The following is a 25552-nucleotide window of genomic DNA, read 5'->3' on the forward strand; positions in this document are numbered from 1 at the left end:
CATGTTTCCTGCAAATCAGATTGCGTATTCAGTGTGACAAGGCTCCCTTTTAACTCTTTCACCACCAGGAAATTTTTCACACTTTTCCAAACACAAATAAAACCTCATTTATAAAATGCATCATATTACTCCACCATGTATTTTCCAAAAATAGACACCTGCAAGCTTGTGAAAAATGCCACCCTGCACCCACCGATGGGCGCCATGATTGCAGTTTTGTGATAATTGCATAAAAATGAATCAAACAAGCAGAGCCTGCGATGCACCAGCCCTCCTTAAGTTAATAGTCCAAGACGTGCAGAGTTCATGCATCTTACTGGTGCTTATGTCTACAAATCAGTACAACTAAATAGAAATAGACTAAATAGGCCCCCCCCCCCCCCCCCCCCCCCCCCAAGACCAGGAAGTAAAACTTTCTATGTTGTGCCCTGAGTATTACACCTAGAACACAGAGCCTGGTATCCTCTGAAAACTGTGATCCTGGGATTTAGCAGGATACGAGATATATTTGCAATAACAGGGTTATAGGAACACTAAACCTAAAAATGAAAGGGGGTTATACAGGAGTAGAAAAGCATTGCTACTTTTTTTCAAAAACCGCAGCACACCAGCAATATTACCCACAACCTGCAGACAGATGTAGCACTGATTTTGGAAGGAATCAGCCATGTTTTTTCAATCCTGTAAAACCCCTTTAATAATGAAGGACACTTGTCCACAGGATATGTTGGTGTGCACCTTCTTGCAGAACAGAGATGAGTGCAATCAAGGGGTGTCAATTACCATTTCTTGTTTCCTGTTGCAGAAAATTCTCCCCGGCCAGTTTTTCGAGTCCTCGTAGATAGGCGTAGAAAATGATAGATGATACAGGCCCATGCCGCATGCCGAGCCCCCCTCCCCCCCCCCCCCTCAATGGGTCAGTGAAAAAAAACGGAAAACGGCACAACGGCCACGGATGCACACAACGGTCGTGTGCATGAGGCCTAAGGTGAAGGAAAAGTTGTTGACTAAAGGTGGCTTTAGATGCACCAATAATCATCCAGCGAACGGTCGTTCCTGATCATCTGGCCGTCTAAATGAGCCGTGAAACTCTCGTTCATCGGTTGATCCTTTCATGCAGGCGCCACCGGTCATGGCTTCTGGGCAGCAGATCGTGTGGCGTAAACTGCCATCTGCTGCGATTCCCCCGTCCTCGTACAGTGAAGGAGATCGCTGCATATAAATGCTGACTGTCAGGAAGGAACCGCTCAGTTGGCCCATCTAAATCCACATTAACACATGGATAATGATGTGTCCTTTCTCCATTCTACAGCCATTGTGTGCATTTAAAGTCCATTCTAAATCACAGTACCACCTCCACTTCAAAAACTCAGCTCATACCAAGCGGCATATATTCCCATATACTAACTGCCACATAACTAATGTGCTCACAGTATACGTATCATCTACCTCATATTCATGTATATTCTGCTGTTATTGCAATTACGATATAATACAGAAGTACTTTGTACAAAGGAAAAGTAAAACATCACAGGACTCGTGCACATGACCATAGTTTTGGTTCGCAAAAAATGCTGATTGAATGCGCAACCAGTCATTTCATGCGGCCCCGAAAAAAAATAAAAAAAAAATAGAACATGTCCTTTTCTTGTCCATTTTGCAGACAAGAGTAGACAGTTCTAATAGAGGGTGGGACGTACTGTTCTGCAAAATGCAGAACACACTTGATGCCTAAGGCTGTGTTCACATCAGGTTTTTGTGACGTTTAAGGTATACACATGATGTATCCATTAAACATGCCTCTGACGAATGTCCTACAGTGGCATCCGTCACCATAGAATTCTATTATAAAACAAAGTATACGTTAAGGTATACGTTTTTTTGCTAGACTTTTTTCCCCCCAAAAAACATAGGACAAAAACCGGATGTGAACAGTTCCTAACAAATACCACCAATAACGATATACTCCATAGTGACAGCCCTGAAAATGATGGAAAATTCTGACCTGTTAATTCCGTTACACCATTGGAAAATTATGATCTACAGAGTGACTTTATCTTCCTAGAAAGATGAAAACACCTGCTAAAAAGGTTCCTTCATGGACATGGCATAACTCTAACCATAGGCTTCTTTGGGGCTGTACTGATTTCATACAGTTTCTGATTCTGTACAGATCTGATATGAAAAGAAAAAGTGATCAGATGCCATATTAAGGCCTCATACACACGACCATGGTTTTGGTTCTCATCTGATACAGATTTTTTGAGGATCGTTCCTCAGTACCGCAAAAATTGGAACACGTCCTATTCTTAAAGAATAGGCAGCTCTTACAGAGGGCAGGAGGTAGCGATCTGCAAAATGTCGAACGCAAACGGCTGACATCCATGTTTTGCGAATCCACAATTTGCAAACCGCAAAAACGGCTATGGTCTGTAGGAAGGCGCAAGAGACCGTCGTTGACGGAAGGTATGTGTCACTGAGTTTCCTGGCCTCGGTAGAGTAACAGCCAGTTTTCATGTGTCAGCAGCAGTTGCTGTTTGACACCTTGCTATTTTGTATAGCTGTAATAGCTGATCCGGGACGGCTCTTACTGGGAGTAGTCAAAGTGCTGGGTGGGTGACTACTCCCCACGTTCCATGCCAGGTCTTGACTGCCTATATAAAAAACCCAGCCAGCAGTGTCAGCTTGTGGTAATTACCTCTCTCTCTGACAGAGGAGCTCTGGCAATCGCTGGATTGGGATCTGAGCTGTGTGCTAGACTGGAGGCCTGAATTTGGGCAGTCTGCTCTGTCCTGAGTAATGCCGATCGAGTGTGAACTAACACCTAGGATAACAGGTGACTCTTGCTTTATGAACTGTCTAGGTATGAACAAACACCAACACTGCAAATGGACTGTTACACTGTTTTGTTGCCATAAGTGTGAATAAAACACTGACGTTTTTGCGTTACAAACTAGTCTTTGCCTCTATACTGCGTCCGCTTGTCCGGTCTACCAGAGCGAATCCCCACAGGTCGTATGCGTGAAGCCTAAGGCGGTATTCTTCCTTAGGGCTCATGCACACAACAGTATTTTGCGTTTCAGTATACTGGCCATTTAATTAGTTCAGTATGCGGTACATATACTGAACCATTCATTTCAATGGTTCAACAAAAAAAACTGAAGTGTCTCCGTGTGCATTCCGTTTCAGTATTTCCGTACCGTGAAAAGATAGAACATGTCCTATTCTTGTCCGCAAATCACGGTGCTTGGCTCCATTCAAGTCAATGGGTCCACAAAAAAAATGGAACACATACGGAAATGCATCCGTATGTCATCCGTATCTGTTTCGTTTTTGCTGAACCATCTATTGGAAATGTTATGCCCAGCCCAATTTTTTTAATGTAATTAATGTATACTGTACATGGCATACGGAAAAACGGAAAGGAAACAAAAAACAGAACAACGGATCCGTAAAAAACGGACAGCAAAACACTGAAAAAGCCATACTGTCGTGTGCATGAGCCCTTAGTCCTTAGATGCAGTATTTCTATAGGAGAGTATGAACTCACATGCTGTGAAATTGCTTTGTTTTTTCCTGCGGAAATTTGCAGTACAAACCTTATGCCCATGTAGCGGAATTTATGGGAATGTTGTCATCAGACAATGACCTATTGTTTAAATTATGTTTGTATGTTAAACATATTTTTTTAATAATTTTTGGTGGTGTTATTTAGAATTTTCCATGTCTAAATATATATATATATATATATATATATATATATATATATATATATATATATATATATATATATTACAATTCAGCAGTTTTTGCACTGGCCACTAAGCCTAATAGGCTCCACTTCTCGGTCGGTACACATTACTGCCGTTATCTGCTTATCACATGCAGGATTAGAATACCAGATATCACCTCTGTGTATAGATAACACAGGATCCACCATTCACAATAGGTCATGGTCACAGCTCTGCATGGTTCACAGAGTATGGCTAGAAAAATCTCCCATAGAAGTCAATGAGTCAGTTCCTCTCCATTGTATCTATGGTCCGTGGTGGCTGCTGTAAAGCGTATGTCTAAATGCTGTTAAGAACAGCTCAGGCAAGATGTCCGCCTCCATAATCATGTTAATGAAATAGAATAAAAATTTAAAAAATAATCTACAATCATAAAATGAAAACAGATTGAGAAAAAGGACGCGTATTGCTGTCTGGTTTTAGAGAGGAACTTTCATGGGTCCAGACATTATAAACTAAGTATCAGGGTATGTTGGGCATACAGCAGGGATCTTATAGCGCTTACAATTTTTTCTGGGTGCCGCTCCGTTCACCTGCTGTGGCCCACTTTTAATTCTCCTGCCCTGTATGCTAATTTTCGCATCGTAACAGAGACTGCCCTGTTTCTCAATGGTCGTCTTTCTCCCTGGCTGTAGCGCAGTCCAATCGCAGCAGAAAGCGTCACAGCCAGGGAGAAGGAGAAGCCCATTGAGAAACCCTGGCGTTTCCCCCTCCCTGTACTGAGGCGAAAATTAACATGCAGGGCAGGAGAATACGACAGGGGCCACAGCGGGCGAACGGCGTGCCGCCCAGAAAAATAGTAAGTGCTATTAGATCCCCGCCATATGCCCTACATATCCTAATACTTTAGTTTATAAAGTCTGGACCCATGAAAGGTCCTCTTTAACTGACATTAAAAAAAAATTGGTCACACATTCCCTTTAAGGGCGGGATGCGGCTTTTCTAATTCGCAGTATGTCAATTTTGTTGCAGGTTTTATCATTCATTTGCAATGCATAGGGTGAAATCCGCGACAAGCTGCTTGAAGTGTAATTTTATCATGGCCTTGGTGTACACAGTATTCACATGCATGCTTACGCATTGCATACATTCTGCTGTTTTTTATTTTTTTTATTGTATATGTGTATATTTGTATATTTTATGCGGCTACATGGGAAACAAGGACCCTTCCATTTGTGAAAAGCAAGATGGTCACATATTGAAGACCTAGAGAGCGTCCAAAACGTATGGCCTCTGTACAGTACAACCACAGTAAAATGATTCATGAAGTATGAAGCACTTGTCCAGTGTCTTTTTATATGGCTTTTGTATGGTGACTGCTGTGTGTGAAGGTATATATGCTTTTAATTGTGCATTAAAAAAAAATAATCACTTGTGATTGTGAGAAGAGTATGTATAGTGGGGCAGACTTACTAATCCTTTCAAATATATAGACAGTAAACTTTGACCATGTTGTCTAATGATGAGCCTGATGTATCCCAGTGGCTAACACTATATGATAAATTTAGAATTTGTTAGAAAAGTTAGATGCTTTTGTTTAACTTCACGTCCCCTATTGGTTGGTTTGCTTTGCACTAAAGTTTGGCACAATTTTGGAGCATGTTGACGCATTTTGAGCCAGGTTCCTTACCGTTAAGCCATGCCCTTTTCTCTAAGCCACACACCCTTGTCTAGCGAGGCACAAAAAGTTCCGTTACCACGGACCATAACGCAATTCTATGATGAAATGCCTCTAAATTGAAGTCCATGGGCTGCAAAATGGATCGGTCCCGTTTCCTTTATGCAGGAAAGGAGTCCCCTGTATAATGGAAACGGGATGGATTTGTTTTGCAGCCCATAGACTTCTATTATGACGGAATGCCTCTAAAGGCATTCCGTTATGCATTCCGTCATAGAATTGCGTTATGGTCCGTGGTAACTGAATCCATAACGCAATTCAGCTTATACCAGTAAACGAATTTCAAAATATGAAATTCGCTCATCTCTAATTATGATCATGAACACACTTTAATATGATCTTCAGCTGAATCTCTGTAGAAATGGAGTTCATGAGGAGACGAGAAGTACAGAGAGGATGGACAGGACAGACTGGGATAATGGAGACTGCATACAAGTGCTGCTGCTCATCACCCCCTCTCTGTCCTTCATGTCTCCTCATGAACTCCTTCCCCACAGAGATTTCACTTATAATATTATTAGACTGTATTCAGGATCATAGAGGAGGCTGAGGCAGCTATTGAGCTCAGTGTTCTGACGTAACGTTTCCTCCTGTGTGATTAGGACAGGTGTGTGTACTAATAGGACAGAGGGCAATTTATTTTCCCTGATTGCTCCCCTAATTTTTTTCATTCCCAGAGAACCCCTTTAAAGGCTATGTACACCTTTTGGGGGAATTTCATTATATTCATATGGAGCTATTTTTACCCACGGTCTTTCTACAGTCTTGAGTTTTTCTAGTAGCAGGGTCTGAATTTTCACTCTGTTCCATCAGGCAGCTCAGCTGATGGACCTTATAAACATTCATTATAGCTCAATTCTTTGCTTACTGATATTATTGTGGCTTAAATAAATGTTTAGGACCTTTTAGTAATTTAGAGATAAGGGTTCTTAGATGACCAGCACAAAGTGAAAGTAAAATTTATGATTCACACAGCTAGAAAAACAGTTAATCCTTTGTGACAGAATTGCTCAATATTTTTAATAAAGACCAAATGAAAAAATTATTTTTATCCCAAAATGAGTAAAGTGCAATCATAAAAAAATTACCCCCGAAGGTGTACATAGCCTTTTAAAATTTGGCCCTCATTCATGACCTCCAATTATCTGGAGTTAAGTGCAGCTATAAAGAGTATCACACTTTGTAGGACTTGGAATGTCCATATTTTCTAAAGACAGTCGGCTGATTTTAACAGGGACCATGTTATACTTCATGCTAAATCTCCTCAGTGGTGGCGCTGTAGGCAATTTCAGCCTTGCTGCCAGATTAGGCTGCATATAACAACTGATCATTGGGGTCCAAGCTATAGTTTATTGGGAATGTACAGGGCCTCTGAGGGCAGTATAGTGTAGTGACAGACATTTGTCACCTTAGGAGTTAGCATTAAGTAGTGGTTCTGAGAAAATTTCTTGAAATTCAATTTGTCCAAATTGGTTGATTGAGATTCGATTTGGGTCTTAATAAACTCAATTAAAATTGAAAGTGCATCATAGTTGCTCTGAAGAGGTGTGAATGACACTATGAGGTCAGTAGTTATTATCATTATCAGCATAGGCAGAATTACATGCATCGCCTGCTGTCGTCCTTTACTCACTGCGCCAGCACCTAATACTAAAATGGACGGCGCAGGATTTGCGGGGCATGGAGGAGACCGAGGATGTCAATCACCTTTACAAGGGCGTGCCAAACGGTGAGAGGACGGAGCCTTTAGGTGCTGCAGCAACGCCCCACTATCGCCTAGAGCAGGGCTGGCCAACCTGCGGCTCTCCAGCTGTTGTAAAACTACAATTCCCACCATGCCCTGCTGTAGGCTGATAGCTGTAGGCAGTCTTTGCATGCTAGGAGTTGTAGTTTTTCAACAGCTGGAGAGCCGCAGGTTGGCCATCCCTGACCTAGAGGCTAATTTGCATATTATAAAAGTCCTTATTTAGCGCGAACGGCGGCAGGCAGGCAGATATGTCACACAGTTATGTTCTGCTGACATTAGCACATTGCTAATGTCAGCCAGCTACATAACGATTTTTCTTAATACTGAAAAAAATAACTTTGAAAAAATTTTTTTTTTCTTTTCATGGCCATATTTCTACCCCCATAACTTTTCCTATAGCTACCTCTATGGAACTGTGTGAGACCTAATTTTTTGCATGACAATCTGCAGTTTTTATTGATACCATTTTCACATGTGTATGACTTTTTGATCACTTTTTATTCTTTTTTTTTGACAAGGGGGTGAGGTGAAGAGATGAAAAATACACTGTTCGCTGTATCAAATAAATATTTTTATATTTTAATAGTATGGACATTTTCAGATGCGGCTATGCCTATGATGTTTATTTTTTTATTGTTTTATATATTTATATTTAAAATTTGGGAAAAAGTAAATGATTTGATTTTTTATTTATTTATTTTTTTCCTTTTTTAATGTCACCCTAATTCAGTATATTCCAAAGCAGTGCTGCTACCTTCAGGCGTGAATAGAACATTCCTGTGGTAGGTTTGAGCCTGCTGGAGACTCCCTTGCCTATCATTACAAGTTAACAGCTCCACCGATCTCAGCAAAGGAAAGCTGTCACTGGTGCAGGTCCTGCATTTTCACCACTTATCTATGGGGTTAAATGTCTGCGATTGGCGTAATTGCCGATCGCAGACATTAGCCCTTGGCTTTCTGCTCTGTGATGCCTGCTGAGTTAGGGAGCGGGCACCATATTTAAAGTGCTGACTGCGGAGGTCGTCTAAGAGTTAAGTGGTGCAGGATTTTATTAGTTCATACGTGCAGTCTTTTGGTCCCAGATTGATATAATGAAGAAATGTGGGACATGTTCTCTGTTTTCCTCCATCATTTCTTTTATAAGCAGCTTTATACAAGGATTCAGTGGCTAGTCGTTCCATGGTTAGTGGAAAAGCATATTGCCCTCATCTGGCTTGAGTGTGGGGATAACAATGTGCACTATATCATCAGAACTACAGGAAGCTTCTTCTAACGTGTTCAGGTAACACTTTTATGTACCTCAGCCATTATGCAGAATGTACCAAGATGTTCTGACTTTTTCTTGCGCTTAATGTGAATGTCCTATGCTCAAGGGGATTTATTTATAGCTTACACTTCAGCCGCTATGCTGCTCTCCTTTACATAATATTAACTATACTTCTCATCTTTGAATAGATCTTGATATATTTATCATATTCCCAGTGTCCTTGGGATCTAATATAGACTGAATGCCAGGGAGCAATATGTGCAAAGGTTTCAAAGGCTGGCTGTTCAGTGCATCTTTAATTTAATAATGGAATCCATTTTTGATGTCCCAGCCTGTACCCTGCTTAAAGGGAACCTGTCACCTGGATTTTGGGTATAGAGCTGAGGACATGGGTTGCTAGATCGCCGCTAGCACATCTGTAATATCTAGTCCCCATAGCTCTGTGTGCTTTTATTGTGTAAAAAAAACGATTTGATACATATGCAAATTAACCTGCGATGAGTCAGAGCTTGAAAATATGACTCTTCTCTGGTCACACAAGTAAGATATGACTCTTTTATGTTAATTTGCATATGTATCAAATCGTTTTTTTTTTAACACAATAAAAGCACACAGAGCTATGGGGACTGGATATTGCGGATGTGCTAGCTGCCATCTAGCAACCCATGTCCTCAGCTCTATACCTAAAATCCCGGTGACAGGTTCCCTTTAATTCCCCCTGTGCCTCTTGCTGAACCTATTTGATGCTGCTCTGTGGGATATCTACTCTTGCCAGTGACTTGGCGCCCAGGCGTTGCTTCAGAATTACGTTAAAAACAGCTTTTCCACAGTCTGATTGCTTGTCTACAACAACCATTAGCAAAGCGCCTTTCTCACCTAAGGGGCTCAAAAGCTCAACTTGAAAATTCTTCATAGGCCTATTTGTCATCCGCAAACTGCGGATCCTGGCCGTGTGCATGCCGCCGTTTTTCTCCTCTCCCTTCTATAAAAATGTCCTATTTTGTTTTGTACGCAAAATGGACAAGAATAGGACATGCTCTATTATTTTTGCGGAACCATGGCACGGACATATAGATGCAGACAGCACACAATGTGATGTTCTTATTTTATGCTGTCCCATTGACCTGCATCTGATCTGCATCACTGTGCACGAGGCCTGCCGGAGGGTCCAGTGGCTGCTATCTAGGCACTACAACTCTCAGCACCTACAAGAGTCATTTCACATCATAACAGGTTGTCCAGCTTTTTAAAAGGGTGGCTTATCCTCAGGATAGGCTATCACTATCTGATCAGGGGGGTCCGACATCCCACATCCCCAGTGATCAGCTGTTCTGCAGAAGCTCCGGCATGGAATTACGCAGCTCCAGAGCCCTTTAGTTCAGCACAGCAGTAACCAGCACTGTCGCTGCACAATGGACAGAGCTGTGTAGTTCCTGCACAGACTAAAAGAGCGACTGTAAAACAGCTGCTCAGTGGGGTGTTGGACTGCTGGTGAGAAGATGTCCTACCCTGAGGATAAACCATACTTTTTTCCTCAGTATGTTTTTATAGTGTGGTTGGAAACCAGAGAGGCAGGCAGAAACCCACGCAAACACAGGAGAACATACAAACGCCATACAGATATTGTTGTTGACTAGTACTAGGAACCTAAACCAAGTTTTAGAGGTTCCACTTTAAAAAAAATCAACTACCAAAGTTATTCAACCTTCACGAATAACTTACTTCAGCTCATCGGAGCCCATACATTCTAATACTGTACAGAGACGAATCTTCGTACAATATTATTCCAAAGTTTTGAACGAAGCGACTTCGGATTAAGCATCCGAAGCTTGCTCGCTTAACTCTAGCTATAACCAGCCCTGTTTACATATATGTGCAAGAAAAAGTAAGCAAACCTTTTGGAATAAGCCTGAATTTCCACATAGTTTATGAATATAATGTGGTCTAATTGTTATAGACAAACAGTCTCATTAAACTAGTACCAGAAATGGACCATTCATGTCTTTTATTGAGCACTGTGGGGATTCGCTCTGGGAGACAGGACAAGTGGACGCAGTAGAGGAAAAGACCAGTTTGTAACTCAAAAACTCATGCACATGACCGTTATGTTTTTTGCAGAACGGAACAGGCAGCCCATTGTAGAAATGCCTATTCTTGCCCGCAAAACGCAAGAATAGGACATGTTATTATATTTTTTTTTTGCGGGCCCATGGAACGGATCAACGGATGCGGACAGCACACTGAGTGCTATTTATTCAAACGAGCGCCTCACGACAAGGCATAAAATTAACAGCGACGTTTCGGCTATGACTAGCCTTTATCAAACATGTATAACAATTAAAATCACTGCATATAAATACCCATATTAGATACGCCCACAATACTGCTCAACCAGTAAAATCTAGAAACTGTAGGTAACACCCACCCATCACTAGATGTCATCAAAATTATTCACATAGATCAGCTGACTAGAATCCCATATTCACCTGTGGGGAATTGTGTCATCTGTTTCTCCTTACAGGTGATGGCGTTACGCCGTTCATAATGCGCATGTTGTCAATCTCCATCGCATCATCAAACCGCGTCTACTGCAGAGCGCCGTCAAGCAACCACGTGATGTGTACGTCAGAGGGCAGCTCTCCGCTCCGCCTATCCGCATTGATGAGCGTCATCAAACGGCGGCCCGCTTGCGTCATCGGAAGCGGCCGGCTATGCATCATCAATACGGGCGGCTGAAAAGACGTCATCAAGCGGCGCCATGCTTATGAACTATAGTCGCGTCGCATAGCGATGTGAAAAACAGACATGCGCATAAATGAGCAGCGAAACAACAAATGAGCAAGGTTCATATGTCAAAATAAATCATGTATGGAGTGACAAATATAAAGACACATAACCCCATACATTCTGACAAGTAATACAATAGATAAGGTCAATACTGTGAAGGTAAAGGTCAGGGATGAGTGGCATGTGGGCCCAATGGTTATGGGGCCCCCATGCCAACCAGGCCGTCACTTAAAGAAAACAAATAGGTGGGTGTATTGGGCAATCAATTATATGGTAATGCAGTTGAAAAATATACAACATTAAAATACAAAGCAATACAACACAAGAGAGATCAACGTATGCCTGCCACATTGAATTCTAAATTCAACCCAAAGGGGTGTAAAGACTTCAATGTGTAGATCCACTTGAGCTCCTTCTTCCTTAATATTGCGTCCTTGTCTCCTCCTCTCCGCAAAGGTCCCACACTATCTATAACTCGAAAACGAAGTTGGTTGACCGAATGCCCTGCATCTACAAAGTGCTTTGCGACAGGTTTATCCATGTTTTTGTTACGTATGGTGCTCTTGTGCTTATTAATACGCTCCCTAACCTCCATGGTGGTCTCACCCACGTAGGTGAGGCTGCAAGGACACTGGATGGCATATATCACATCCCGTGACCTACACGTATAATAACCATTGATTTTATATTTCTTGCCACTATATGGATGGAAAAAATGGTCCCCCTTGAGAACATTCCCACAATTGCAGCATGATAGACATGGATACGTCCCGTTTTTGCGGGGAGCAAGTAATTTTTGTTTCACTGTCACATCGCATATATCTGTTTTAACCAGCCTATCACGTAGGCTAGGATTCCGCCTGTATGCCATCATCGGTTGGGAATTGAATTCTTTTATCTCTGGCAACCCCCGCTGGAGTATATGCCATTCCTTTCTAAGGACGTGGGCAATATCGCCACTATCCCGACCGAAGACGGACACAAACGGAATCCTAGCCTCGGATGGAGTTCTCACTGTTTTCTGTAGTGCAGTGCGTCTGTCAACCAACTTCGCCTTCTTTTTAGTCCTATCAAGTAAAGATTTAGGATAACCCCGTTCCATAAATCGTGTGCACATAGCATCCACTTTTTGTGTGCACACCTCCTCATCAGAGACAATTCTTCTCACACGTAGAAGTTGGCTCCATGGAATGGAGTCAAGCATTTTCCGTGGATGATAGCTATCATGCATTAGAAGGGTGTTCCTGTCAGTGGGCTTCTGATAGAGATCAGTAGCCAACCGACCACTGGTCACGTACACCCTACGACCAGCCTTGGACGTAGTAATATTTCCAAGGCTGAGCGACAAGCTATCTCTTCTTTGGAACGTGACACCCGCATTACTATCAAACCTGCCGATAAGGGTGGGGCGGTGGTCGTCATGGACACTGCTAGGTATGTTTGCGAGATTGACAGACAATTAAGCGAAGTTGAAGTATATAAGCGATTATCTGGGGACCCTAAATGGGATATCATGCGTGACGTCGGGGTGATATTGGGTGAGGCGCTACAGGATTCAGTCATCGATGATGGACTGTATCAATATCTTGTGGTGCCTCACCCTGTCACCCCGATGTTATACATACTACCCAAAATTCACAAAAGGTTGAATGACCCACCGGGCCGACCAATAGTCTCCGGTAGGGGCTCGGTTTTCAATCCATTGTCTGTCTTTCTCGACAGACTGCTGCAGGTCCGGGCGACCTCCGCCCCATCCTATATCAAGGATACTGGCCACTTTTTATCGAAATTACAGGATTTGGAATTACCCGCCCAGTATCTATTGGTCAGCTTTGATATTGTATCATTATACACCTCGATTGACCATGCATATGGATTGGGTGTCGTCGATGTGGCCCTGGCCGACATGGGGCTCTCCCCTGGGGTGTGCCGGTTTGTCCTCCACCTCTTGGAGTTGGTCCTGAGGAGGAGTTACTTCCTCTTCGGGGACACCTTCTACCAACAACAGCGGGGTGTGGCCATGGGGTCGAATGTGGCCCCAACTTATGCTAACATCTTTATGGCCGAGGTGGAGGACAGACTGGTTTACCGTTCCCCTTTTTTTGGGAGGGTCCTATGTTGGTGGCGCTACATCGACGACATCTTTATGATTTGGACAGGTACAGTGGATGAATTGGATTCTTTTCATGTCCACTTGAATGCGGGAGTCCCTGGATTACAATTCACAGTCACCTCTTCGACTAGCGAGTTGCAGTTCCTTGATGTAAGGGTGTACGTGACCGGTGGTCGGTTGGCTACTGATCTCTATCAGAAGCCCACTGACAGGAACACCCTTCTGATGCATGATAGCTATCATCCACGGAAAATGCTTGACTCCATTCCATGGAGCCAACTTCTACGTGTGAGAAGAATTGTCTCTGATGAGGAGGTGTGCACACAAAAAGTGGATGCTATGTGCACACGATTTATGGAACGGGGTTATCCTAAATCTTTACTTGATAGGACTAAAAAGAAGGCGAAGTTGGTTGACAGACGCACTGCACTACAGAAAACAGTGAGAACTCCATCCGAGGCTAGGATTCCGTTTGTGTCCGTCTTCGGTCGGGATAGTGGCGATATTGCCCACGTCCTTAGAAAGGAATGGCATATACTCCAGCGGGGGTTGCCAGAGATAAAAGAATTCAATTCCCAACCGATGATGGCATACAGGCGGAATCCTAGCCTACGTGATAGGCTGGTTAAAACAGATATATGCGATGTGACAGTGAAACAAAAATTACTTGCTCCCCGCAAAAACGGGACGTATCCATGTCTATCATGCTGCAATTGTGGGAATGTTCTCAAGGGGGACCATTTTTTCCATCCATATAGTGGCAAGAAATATAAAATCAATGGTTATTATACGTGTAGGTCACGGGATGTGATATATGCCATCCAGTGTCCTTGCAGCCTCACCTACGTGGGTGAGACCACCATGGAGGTTAGGGAGTGTATTAATAAGCACAAGAGCACCATACGTAACAAAAACATGGATAAACCTGTCGCAAAGCACTTTGTAGATGCAGGGCATTCGGTCAACCAACTTCGTTTTCGAGTTATAGATAGTGTGGGACCTTTGCGGAGAGGAGGAGACAAGGACGCAATATTAAGGAAGAAGGAGCTCAAGTGGATCTACACATTGAAGTCTTTACACCCCTTTGGGTTGAATTTAGAATTCAATGTGGCAGGCATACGTTGATCTCTCTTGTGTTGTATTGCTTTGTATTTTAATGTTGTATATTTTTCAACTGCATTACCATATAATTGATTGCCCAATACACCCACCTATTTGTTTTCTTTAAGTGACGGCCTGGTTGGCATGGGGGCCCCATAACCATTGGGCCCACATGCCACTCATCCCTGACCTTTACTTTCACAGTATTGACCTTATCTATTGTATTACTTGTCAGAATGTATGGGGTTATGTGTCTCTATATTTGTCACTCCATACATGATTTATTTTGACATATGAACCTTGCTCATTTGTTGTTTCGCTGCTCATTTATGCGCATGTCTGTTTTTCACATCGCTATGCGACGCGACTATAGTTCATAAGCATGGCGCCGCTTGATGACGTCTTTTCAGCCGCCCGTATTGATGATGCATAGCCGGCCGCTTCCGATGACGCAAGCGGGCCGCCGTTTGATGACGCTCATCAATGCGGATAGGCGGAGCGGAGAGCTGCCCTCTGACGTACACATCACGTGGTTGCTTGACGGCGCTCTGCAGTAGACGCGGTTTGATGATGCGATGGAGATTGACAACATGCGCATTATGAACGGCGTAACGCCATCACCTGTAAGGAGAAACAGATGACACAATTCCCCACAGGTGAATATGGGATTCTAGTCAGCTGATCTATGTGAATAATTTTGATGACATCTAGTGATGGGTGGGTGTTACCTACAGTTTCTAGATTTTACTGGTTGAGCAGTATTGTGGGCGTATCTAATATGGGTATTTATATGCAGTGATTTTAATTGTTATACATGTTTGATAAAGGCTAGTCATAGCCGAAACGTCGCTGTTAATTTTATGCCTTGTCGTGAGGCGCTCGTTTGAATAAAGAGGATTTCGTGGATATGCTGTTGTGGCCTCCTACCTTTTCTATATACCCTTGGATCACGTTGGATCTGTGACCCCTTGCCCAGCTATTGCAAGACCACTAGATCGCCCTTCACAAGCCGTCTGCTGTGCTGCTCCTGACCCAATTTCTTTCAGCACACTGAGTGCTGTCCGCATCTTTTGCGGCCCTATTGAAGTGAATGGGTCTGCACCCGAGCCGAAAAACTGCGGCTCGGATGCGGACCAGAACAACGGTTGTGTGCAATGAGACCTTAGGCTACATGCACACGACCGTATGTCTTTTGCGGTCCGCAAAAAAAAAAAAAAAAACAACGGATGACATCCATATGCCATCCGTTTTTTTTTTGTGGATCCATTGTAACAATGCCTAAAACGGACAAGAATAGGACATGTTCTATTTGTTTTGTGGGGCTATGGAACAGACATACTGATGCGGAGAGTACACAGTGTGCTGTCCGCATTTTTGGCGGACCTATTGAAATGAATGGGTCCGCATCCTATCCTCAAAAAAACAAGCAACGTTCGTGTGCATGTAGCGTTATGGCAACAAAACAGTACGACGGTCCATTTGCAGTTTTGGTGTTCGTTCACACCTAGACAGTTCATACAGCAAAAACAGTCACCCTTTTTATCCTGGGTGTTAACCCACACCTGGTCGGCATAGCATAGGACAGAGCAGTCCTCCCAGGTTCAGGCCTCCAGCCTCCAATGTCGGAGAGAGATCATCACCACCACCTGACACTGCTGGCTGTTTTTTATAGGCCTCTCAAAACCCGGCCTGGAACATGGGGGGTAGTCACCCACCCAGAACTTTGTCTACTCCCAGTAAGAGCCGTCCCGGATCAGCTATTACAGCTATACTAAATAGCAAGGTGTCAAACAGCAACTGCTACTGACACAGGAAAACTGTCTTACTCCACCGAGGCTAGGAACCTCGGTGACACATACCGTCAACGACGGTCCCTTGTGCCTTCCTACAGCACATTAAGCAAACATCCACCGTGCAAGGAGAAAAAAAATCTATGAACCCAGAATTTAATATCCTGTACAAAAAAAAGAGTAAGTTCCCCCTGAATTTAACATCCTGTGAATCTCCCTTTAGCTGCAGTCACCTTTGCCAAACATTTCCTGTAGCTGCAAATAAGAGTTACACAACATTGAGGAGGAATTTTGGGCCATTCTTCCTTACAAATAAGTTTCAGTTCATCAATATTTCCGTGATGTCTTGATGACACAGGCCTTGTCAGGTCACACGACTGCAGACTTGAATGTAACCCATGGGGGATGTTACGGAAGGTGAACCCTATGGCCACCAGCTGATGCCAGGACAGCTTCAGTCTCACCAGAGGTTGTCCAGATGGGACAATCCCTTTAAGCCCAGGTAGGTATGATAATTTGTTTTTAACAAACTAAAATGCTCATGAATATAAGGGAGTAATATCAATGCCAATTTAATACCACTGCACAGAGACTCAAAAATACTGCTGTATAGTGCATAAATTATATTTACCTTGAGGATACGAGCCAACTACTGCATAAACCTTGCAGGGACTGACCATCTCCAGCTTGTGTAGGAGCACATCTAATGTGAAATATGTCTTGTGCTTCTGGATCACTTTCTGTGAATATGCAGCCCTCAAGACTGTGTTTTTAGCATAATGTGGGCTCTGAAGCATACACTGTGTACGGTAACAGTCTGCAGAGGCTGTATGCTTGCATACAGTTATCTGGAAGCACAATGCACACTTCACCTCCTTCACACAGACCCTCCTAATACCTCCCTTAAAGACTAACTGCACATTCTAAAAACTTTAGATTATTCATAGTAATATCAAAAGTATTGATTGGTGGGGGTCCGATGGCTGAGACCCCTGTGAATCCCTAAAAAAAAAAAAACGCTTGGCTGAACGCTTTTGTTTCCTCGCTTCTGCAGATGGGCTCATAGACTCAGACTCAGTTGAGTGTTTTTACCGCCTCAATGTAGCGATCAGTAGGGGGTCTCAGCACTTAGACCCCAACCAATCAAAACCATTGATATTCAGAAGTGTACCTTGGCTTCTTTCCCACCTGTTTCGGCAGAGAACAGCCTGCCAGAAATCTCTGGATCCGGTATAGCCGGATGTTACTACAAGGCCAGCCTCATTGACTATATAATATGGGTAGCGGCAGCATGTCTGGCGGGCATTGTGGTAACATCCAACTATGCTGGATCCAGGGAGATCCAGCAGGCTGTTCTGCCAGTGTGAAACTAGCCTTAGTGCAGTGAGCCAGACCAAAAGGGGAATTATATGTGAGGTCACGGTGTGAGCATTAGATGGGCCAAGGTAAATACAGTTCTGGTTACTCACGGTTATGTCGTCCCTGGGCAGGCCTGCACAAGTCATAAGGAGAACGGCACAAAGATTCTCTGGGGCACACTCTGGTGTAAGGGACACTGGCCAGATGGTGGTTTCCAGGTGCCCTTGATGGTCTGTATTAATGTGCCTATGGCAAGGTCCCTTGTAGTCGTGACGCCAGTACCTTTTATGGTGGTACAACCATTTACTGTAGTGTTAACTGAGGAATTGGAGACTGAGACAAGGATGATGCAATCCAGCTTATAACTTTTACTGAACGTTGCTTCTGATAACGATTACATCCAAGTATAAAACAGTCTCCAGATATGAAATACAGTCTCTTTAAGAGGGACAGAGGTAAAGCTGCAAGAGGTCCACTGCTCACAGGTGTAATGTCTGTCTTAGGCTATTAATGATATAGATTTTATGCTTACTGGTAGAGGATTTCTACACTGGTTCCTGTTATCCCAGTGCAGGTTAGTGAGGCTGGTGAATCCTTCACTTCTACCTCCAAAGGTCCTAAGGCGCGTAGAGAGATGGCCGTAACCCTTTGGGTCTCTGTTTCTTTAGTGCTTTCTGGATTAATATCCCTTTCTGAAGCTAAACTAGCTGATGTCCACTAACTCTTAGCAGAGTTCTGAGCATGATGTGGACCACTTCAGCTCAGGGCTGAAGACTGAAGACAAAAAACACTGCCTAACTAGGCATGGGCTTGGCTATGTATGGGATGTGTTGTCTCCCCCTAGTGGTAGGCTCAATGTAATGGAATCTAACACACCTGTAGGCAGGGTATATGCATAAAGATGCACTGCAGCATAAAACAGGTTATATATAAAGCGTACAAAGCATAACACTACAACTTTGCAGTACCCACGTGGGTAGTGGGACACTGCATGAGGCCGCTTTCAGACAAGCGAGTTGTACACTCTGGACTCGGAGCATGAGTATAAGAGCGCTCCCGTCTTGACCTCCCAGCACTGCAGGGGTCTCATAGCATTATATTGATTTATGATGCTATGTAACCCTTAGAGGTGTGGAATGTATTGGACAGCACTGACAGCATTATGTCAGTGATATCCAATACATTCCAGTCCAAAATACAGGCAAGAGAAAGAAAAAAAATGCCCCACAGGGGGCTGTAGGCTATGGCCTTTACTGCCTCATGCACCCAAATGTATGTACTTTCCGGTCCACAGAATACGGATACTGTCCATGTTGCATCCGCATCTGTTGGTGACCATTTGACTTCAGTTGGTCAGTGGTCTGCATTTTGCATCCAGGTATAGGACATTTTATATCCCTTTGTAGAACGGAAATACAGATGCAGAAATCTGTCCGTATCCATATGTCCGTTCCACAAAAAGATAGAACAGGTCTACAAAATTCAGACCACGAACCCATTGAAGTCAATGAATCAGCAAATAAAATACAGATGGCACACGGTCCGTGATTTGCGAACCGCAAAACAGACACGGTCACGTGCATGAGGCCTAATTTATGACCTGTAGGTTACTTGAGGACTAAAGATGAGTGCTGACCTTGTACTAAGCAAGGACGTTTCAGTAATAATCCTTGTGCTGTGGTTAATCCCTTCAGAAAATGAATGGTGTATGTAGAAAATCTAGGATATTCGGATCTGTACTGATTCTGAGACATCTTTTCTGCTACAAACTAAAAATAAGAATTCTCTTGGTTGCTGCTGGCAATCTAACATCAGTCTAAGCCAGGGGTCAGCAACCTGCGATACATGTCGTTCCGGGAGATATGGCCTGCTCACTGACCGTATGTCTCGGAGGGCATACGGTCGTGTGCAAGGGCCCTAACTTTGGGAGTGAATGGAGAATAATAGATCTTTTATCTCTAAGGGCTCTTTTACATGAAGGAGGTTTTCCGTCCGGATGCGATGCGTGTAGTCAACACATATCATCCAGACTGAATCCTGACCATTAATTTCAGTCGGTCTGTGCACATGAGCTTGGTTTTTCACGCATCCTCTCTGCGTTCGGGAAAAATCTCAGCATGTTCTATATCTAGCAGACTGGCTCCAGAGAGGTGAATGGGGCTTGATAAAAAAACGGAAGGCATCCGGATGCAATGCGTTTTTCACTGATGGTTGCTAGGAGATGTAGTTTGTAATTCTTCTGTTATTTTCTTCACACGTGTGAAAAATACACATACCGAACTTAATCGTGTAAAAAACTGATTTAATTTGCGTGCAAAACCACCTGTAGCAGGTCGTGACGGGGATGAGCCTCCCTAGCATTGAGGGTTACCCCCCCCCCCCCCTCCTCCCTTCCCCATCCGCACGATGGGGAGATGCAGCAGCGGCCATGTTGGCATGAAAAGGGGAAGCAGGTAAGTACAACCTCTGTGAGGTGCCCGGACACGGACATATGGGGGGGGGGGCATTATAGATCTTAGATAACCCATTGTCTCACTTCAGCAAATGGCATTTATCAAGTAGAGAAAGTTAATACAAGGCACTTACTAATGTATTGTGATTGTCCATATTGCCTCCTTTGCTGGCTGGATTCATTTTTCGATCACATTATACACTGCTTGTTTCCATGGTTGCAGACCACCCTCCAATCCATCAGTGGTGGTCGTGCTTGCACAATATAGGAAAAAGTACTAGCCTATGTGTGTTGCCGTGGTCCCGGCCACCAGAGAGGCTGACAATTTTCCCTATAGTGTGCAAAAACGACCACCACTGATGGATTTGAGGGTGGTCTGTAACCATGGAAACAAGCAGTGTATAATGCGATAGAAAAATTAATCCAGCCAACAAAGGAGGCAATATGGACAATCACAATACATTAGTAAGTGCCTTGTATTAACTTTGTCTACATGATAAATAACACTTGCTGAAGTGAGACGACCCCTTTAAGCCTTTTCCATATTGTACTTGCAGTGCTCATTTGTGGCAGAAAAACTCCTTATGCATATGTCAAATTGATCCATAGGTCACTCTTAACCCAATGGAGGCCAAAATATCTTGCTTTCAGCCTCCATCTGACCGTCCTCTGTTTTCTGCTGTACAGGATAGCACAGCACTGCCATGATTGTTCATCCATTGTGTCTTTTGTGGTTGTAAGAAGGAATATAATAAATGTGCATGGACATTAAAGCAACACACCAGCAATGGAGATGACCTTCATAAGAAATACACGTACACAATAGAAAATAAACTCACTTTATCTGCAACATCGTTTTGCTAGCATGGATAATAAAATATACCAGTATACATAGAAATGTGAGAAGCCATAGCCCTTGCCTGTTCAATATGCCATAAGAAGAACTAGCAAAACCACATCCTGGATGATCACACTCTGGAAAGCGCAATTATATGCCATAGTTTACACAATAATTTGCATTCTCTATAGATATATATCACTATAAGACTTTTTTTTTTTTTTTTTGCATATTATAACTTTATGCCAAATTTTGGTACAAGTAATATGTATGCTAATCTCAGTCCTTTGCATGCATGACGATGTACATGTTTGACTGCTTCCTTAAAGGGGTTGTTCAAATTCAAAGTATGTGTGAGACCTGTTAACGTCTTTACCTGCTCCCCGCTGCCCAGTTCTGGCTTCACCACTGGTTTCACTGTGCTTCGGTCTCTGCGTGTAAACTTCTGGTACGAACAGGCAGGGTCGGACTAGGGGTTCCTTGGGCCCACCAGAGAAAACTATTCTTGGGGACCAACCCCCATATTATCAATAAAGTCTAATAGGTTTTGATTCAAAGAAATACACCCTAGTAAAGTGATGGCTAACCTCCAGCACTCCAGCTGTGGTGACACTACGACTCCCAGCATGCTCTATTCATTTCTATGGAGTTTTGAGACCAGCCAAGCAAGTGTACATCTTGGGAGTTGTAGTTTTACCACAGTGGAGTGGAGTGCCTGGGGTTGGCCATCACAGGTAGAAAGTGATTGGCTTTAAATGTTTTTATTTTTTTATCCTTGACCTTTGAGGCCTACCATCAGTGCCTGGGCTCACCTGAAGATCATCTGGTTTTCAAGTGGGCCAGTCCGACACTGCGTATGGGGGTCATGTGGGCCACAGTGTAGTGTCCTCTAAGCTACATGTGACCACTTGTGGACATGTTACCGAAGCACAGTAAAGACAGCGATGGACACGAGCAGGTAATTATGGTTCCCTCAACAGATGTCTCTGTGTAGGACAACCCCTTTAATGTAACACATTTGTCTCTATGGTTTAAGCTTGAGACTGTCCTCTGAGTTGGTTTGTTATTGCCTTTGTTAGTAGAAATGATGAAATTCTTGATGAATTTGAACTTTACACAATTTTATGAAACAACTAGGCCAAGACCAAGTCAAAGTTCTGTACTATGCTCTGTTACAGATACCATGATAATTCTCCTGGTGACTTCTATATTGCCACATGCATTCAATGTACAGGTCTTAGAATATCAACCTCCTCCTTGTAGGTCCTGTCATCTAGCATGCCTGCGGCTATCAAAATGGCAGCTATTTCACATGAACCTTTGGGGGGGGCGGATTGTAATAGTACTGCAGCACCTGGATAAACATGAACATCTGCTGCGTCATTCGGAGAATTATATGGAAAGTAACACAAAAGTTGTGGTTGCCCAAAATCTGATGAAATATGAACATATAAATGATGTGATATTAGTTGAAGTAAATATAAAAAATTTAATGAGCTAGAGAGCGGATGGCAAGATCATACTTCCAATATGCACAGATGGTTGTGGTTTAATTGATGATGCGGGTTATAATGCCGAACACAAATGGAATAGAAATGGGGCATGGGCTTGGCACATCAAAGTGCATTAGAGGCATAGGCTTGGCACTGTCAGTGAAGGTGAAGGAGATGCTGGTGACACAGTTTTTACACAATCTGTGTTGGATGCACAGGATTGTGTCAGTCAGAAAGGCAGGCAGTTAACTCATGGCAGAAGCAATAGCATAAGAGACTGAGAATTAGGGTGCACGGGACTAAACTAACCAGGATAATGCCTAGTAGATGCCCAGTCATCATGAGATAAACACCAAGAGGCAGTGAACTAATGTACACGAGGCACAGGAAACCTAGCAGGATTCGTGGCACAGGCCTGCAAGGACCACAGCAGTGAGGAACACAGGATTCAGGTAGCCATGCTAGGCTTGATGATATCTTCACTCTTAGGATATCTAGCACTGGCGTTTGCTCACCGGGCTCCGGTGCCTCATCTGAGACCTCCATGATAGTGATGACTAGACATTCAGAGGAATTAGGGCACAAATCTCCAGGACTCAAAAGCACCTCAGGGGCCACCGAGCAACCACGTCTGTGGATCCATTCATGACAACCGAGTTTGGACAGCAGGCCACTGTCATCAGGTAGAAGGTGTAGGTCATCAGGCAGTGGAGTTTCTTGACGGCAGAAGGGGCAGCATATTGTAGCCGGTGGACTTTGACCCCAATTTGAAGCCATCTTCTTGAGGCAGCGGGCGCACATACGGTGATCACAACCCAGAACTTTAGGTCGATGTTGCCTGGTATCAAAACCATTGTAACATATCTTGCACTCCAGCTCTAGGGGACCAAGTAGTGGCTCCAAAGAATCCCCATCACTGCTGGTCATTTTGGCAAAGTCTATAGAGTAGCACAGGCTGGTGGTGAAGAACAGGCCCTGGGGATAAAGAACATAAAAATAAATAATAATCTATTCAAGGCGATGATGGGGGCTAATGATCTGCTTTAATTAGTATATGGACAGCAAAGGTTAAAGTAGCCTTCTGCACATGAAATTAGAACCTGAGGCATGACATGCACTCCCACATCCAGACAGCCACCTCATGCATGCTCTTCTGTAACCCTGATCCACCTACACCAGATGATCGAGTGAGGATTTTAGCGAGGGAGGGAGATGCCACCTACCTCCTGAGCTCTCAGCGGTAATCCGTTTTCATAGAGGGAGAGAATCAGAGGGAGATGAAGTCAGGAATTAGGTATAGTGAAACCAGAATGGTAAGAAGACAGTGATAAAAAAGTGGGCTGGAGCGAGAGTAATAGGTATTGAGGGAGGATGGAGAGTGTTACGTAGAACGATGCAGCTCAGCTCTGTATCAAGCCAACATGGAATAAGCCCAGTGGTCGTCATGGAAACAGAGAGACGAGACCTAGCCATCTCATCATACTGCAGTATCTGCGGCCAGAAACCAGGGAGGACATATACAGTGACCTATATTCACCACTCTATATGTCTCTATATCCCCCCCACCCCCCTTTACATACAGGTAACACAGTGCCAGGCTTTAACCTTCACAATATTTGTACCATAAATAAAATATTGTGTGATTCATTCTTAAAGTGCGCAGAACTACATGAGACATCCAAACAAAATCTACTTGCTCCATAAGCTCGAAGTTTTGGCATCTTTCCAGGACACAGAATCTTAAGCAGCTGCCGAATATGTGGCATTTTAAATTGCAAATATCTGAGCTCTTAAAGGGGTTATGCCATGATTATTTGAAAATCAGACATCATATAGAGCATGGCTATACCCTTCTAACAAAGCTGGAACCAGCCCTGTACCTCAAATGGAATTAACGATCTCTCCATTCACTGTTCCAATTGTTCTGCTAGATTTAATTTAGGCTGGCAGCTCTGGGGGCATGTTCTTCCTGTCTTTAGCTCTTTCCCTGTAACTGAGTTGTTGATGCTCATCAGGCTGGAAAAGGTTACAAAACATCTCTAAAGAGTTCAGACTTCATGAATACGGTCAGGCAGATTGGGTACAAATGGAGGAAATTTAAGATGATCATTACCTGCCCCAATAGTGGTCGATCAACAAAGATCACACAAGAGCAAGGAGCGTAAAAGTCTGTGAGGTCACAAATGTGTCCCTCATCAGGGGGACACTTAACAATGGTGTGCATTGCAGGATTGCAATGAGAAAGCACCGCTTTCTAAAAGGAACATTGCTGCCCATCTGTAGTTTGCATCACCTAGGAAAGCCACAGGAAGTTTTATGGATGGATAAGACCACAATACAACTTTTTGGTTTGAATGAGAAGCGTTATGTTTGGAGAAAGGAAAACACTGCATTCCAACATAAAACCGATTCCCATCTGTGAAACACAGTGGTCGTAGTATCTTGGTTTGGGCCGATTTTGCTGCATCTGGGCCAGGACAGCTTGCCATCATTAATGGAAGAATAAATTTTGAATGCAGGCAAATGTCAGGATATCTGTCACGGCGGACAAGCACTCAGACACACAGAAAAACCAACAACCAGGCTCTGAGCGAGAAGCAGGGGAAGGGTCACCTCCTAGCTAATCCCTGACCTCTCTCCCTGCACTGCTCAGCCCACAGGCAGACCTTAGTGGTAGGAATGCTGTGTCCTCGTGGCTAGGCTAATACACCCTAACTTCCCTGAGATGGTGAAAAGGGGAAATAGGAGCAGCCTGCTCGCACAGAACCTGGATGGGAGAGAAGATATCAACACAACTAAAACGGCAAACAACAAGAACAGAAACCACACTTATCTTAACAGAGCTGGACAGAAAACCTCCAACATCCAATAGACATGTTGTGAAAGGACCTAAAGTGAGCAGTTCATAGGAGGAAGCCAACCAGGTTGAAGTTGTTCTCTTCTTCATGGGCATGTCTAAGCAGCAATAGGAGAGTGTCTATGTAACTAGCTGGGTGGGAGGAGCTATACACTAGCTGGGCGTTGTTCGAGGTGGTGCCACAGCTGTGGCAGAGAAAGGAGAAGTGCATAATGGGTTTGATTGGATTTGGCAATAGAAGTGCTACATACAAGATGGAAGCAAACCAGAGTAATTGGT

The 25552-nt window shown here is 43.6% G+C and overlaps 1 protein-coding gene across 1 annotated transcript; it reads right to left on the minus strand.

The window, feature by feature from the left end:
- Positions 1 to 22536: 22536 nt before the first annotated feature.
- On the minus strand, positions 22537 to 23382 carry LOC122942579 (E3 ubiquitin-protein ligase RNF182-like). The gene has a single exon (XM_044300240.1). It carries the CDS (start codon positions 23341 to 23343, stop codon positions 22642 to 22644), a length of 702 nt encoding a protein of 233 aa, XP_044156175.1. The 5' UTR covers positions 23344 to 23382; the 3' UTR covers positions 22537 to 22641.
- Between the last annotated feature and the right edge of the window lie 2170 nt (positions 23383 to 25552).

This window comes from Bufo gargarizans, chromosome 6 (genome assembly GCF_014858855.1).
Source record: "Bufo gargarizans isolate SCDJY-AF-19 chromosome 6, ASM1485885v1, whole genome shotgun sequence".
Classification (NCBI taxonomy): Eukaryota; Metazoa; Chordata; class Amphibia; order Anura; family Bufonidae; genus Bufo; species Bufo gargarizans.

Bases quoted from the DNA above. Each gene is read 5' to 3' on its own strand.
- LOC122942579 (XM_044300240.1), bottom strand. From the start codon at position 23,343: ATGACCAGCAGTGATGGGGATTCTTTGGAGCCACTACTTGGTCCCCTA.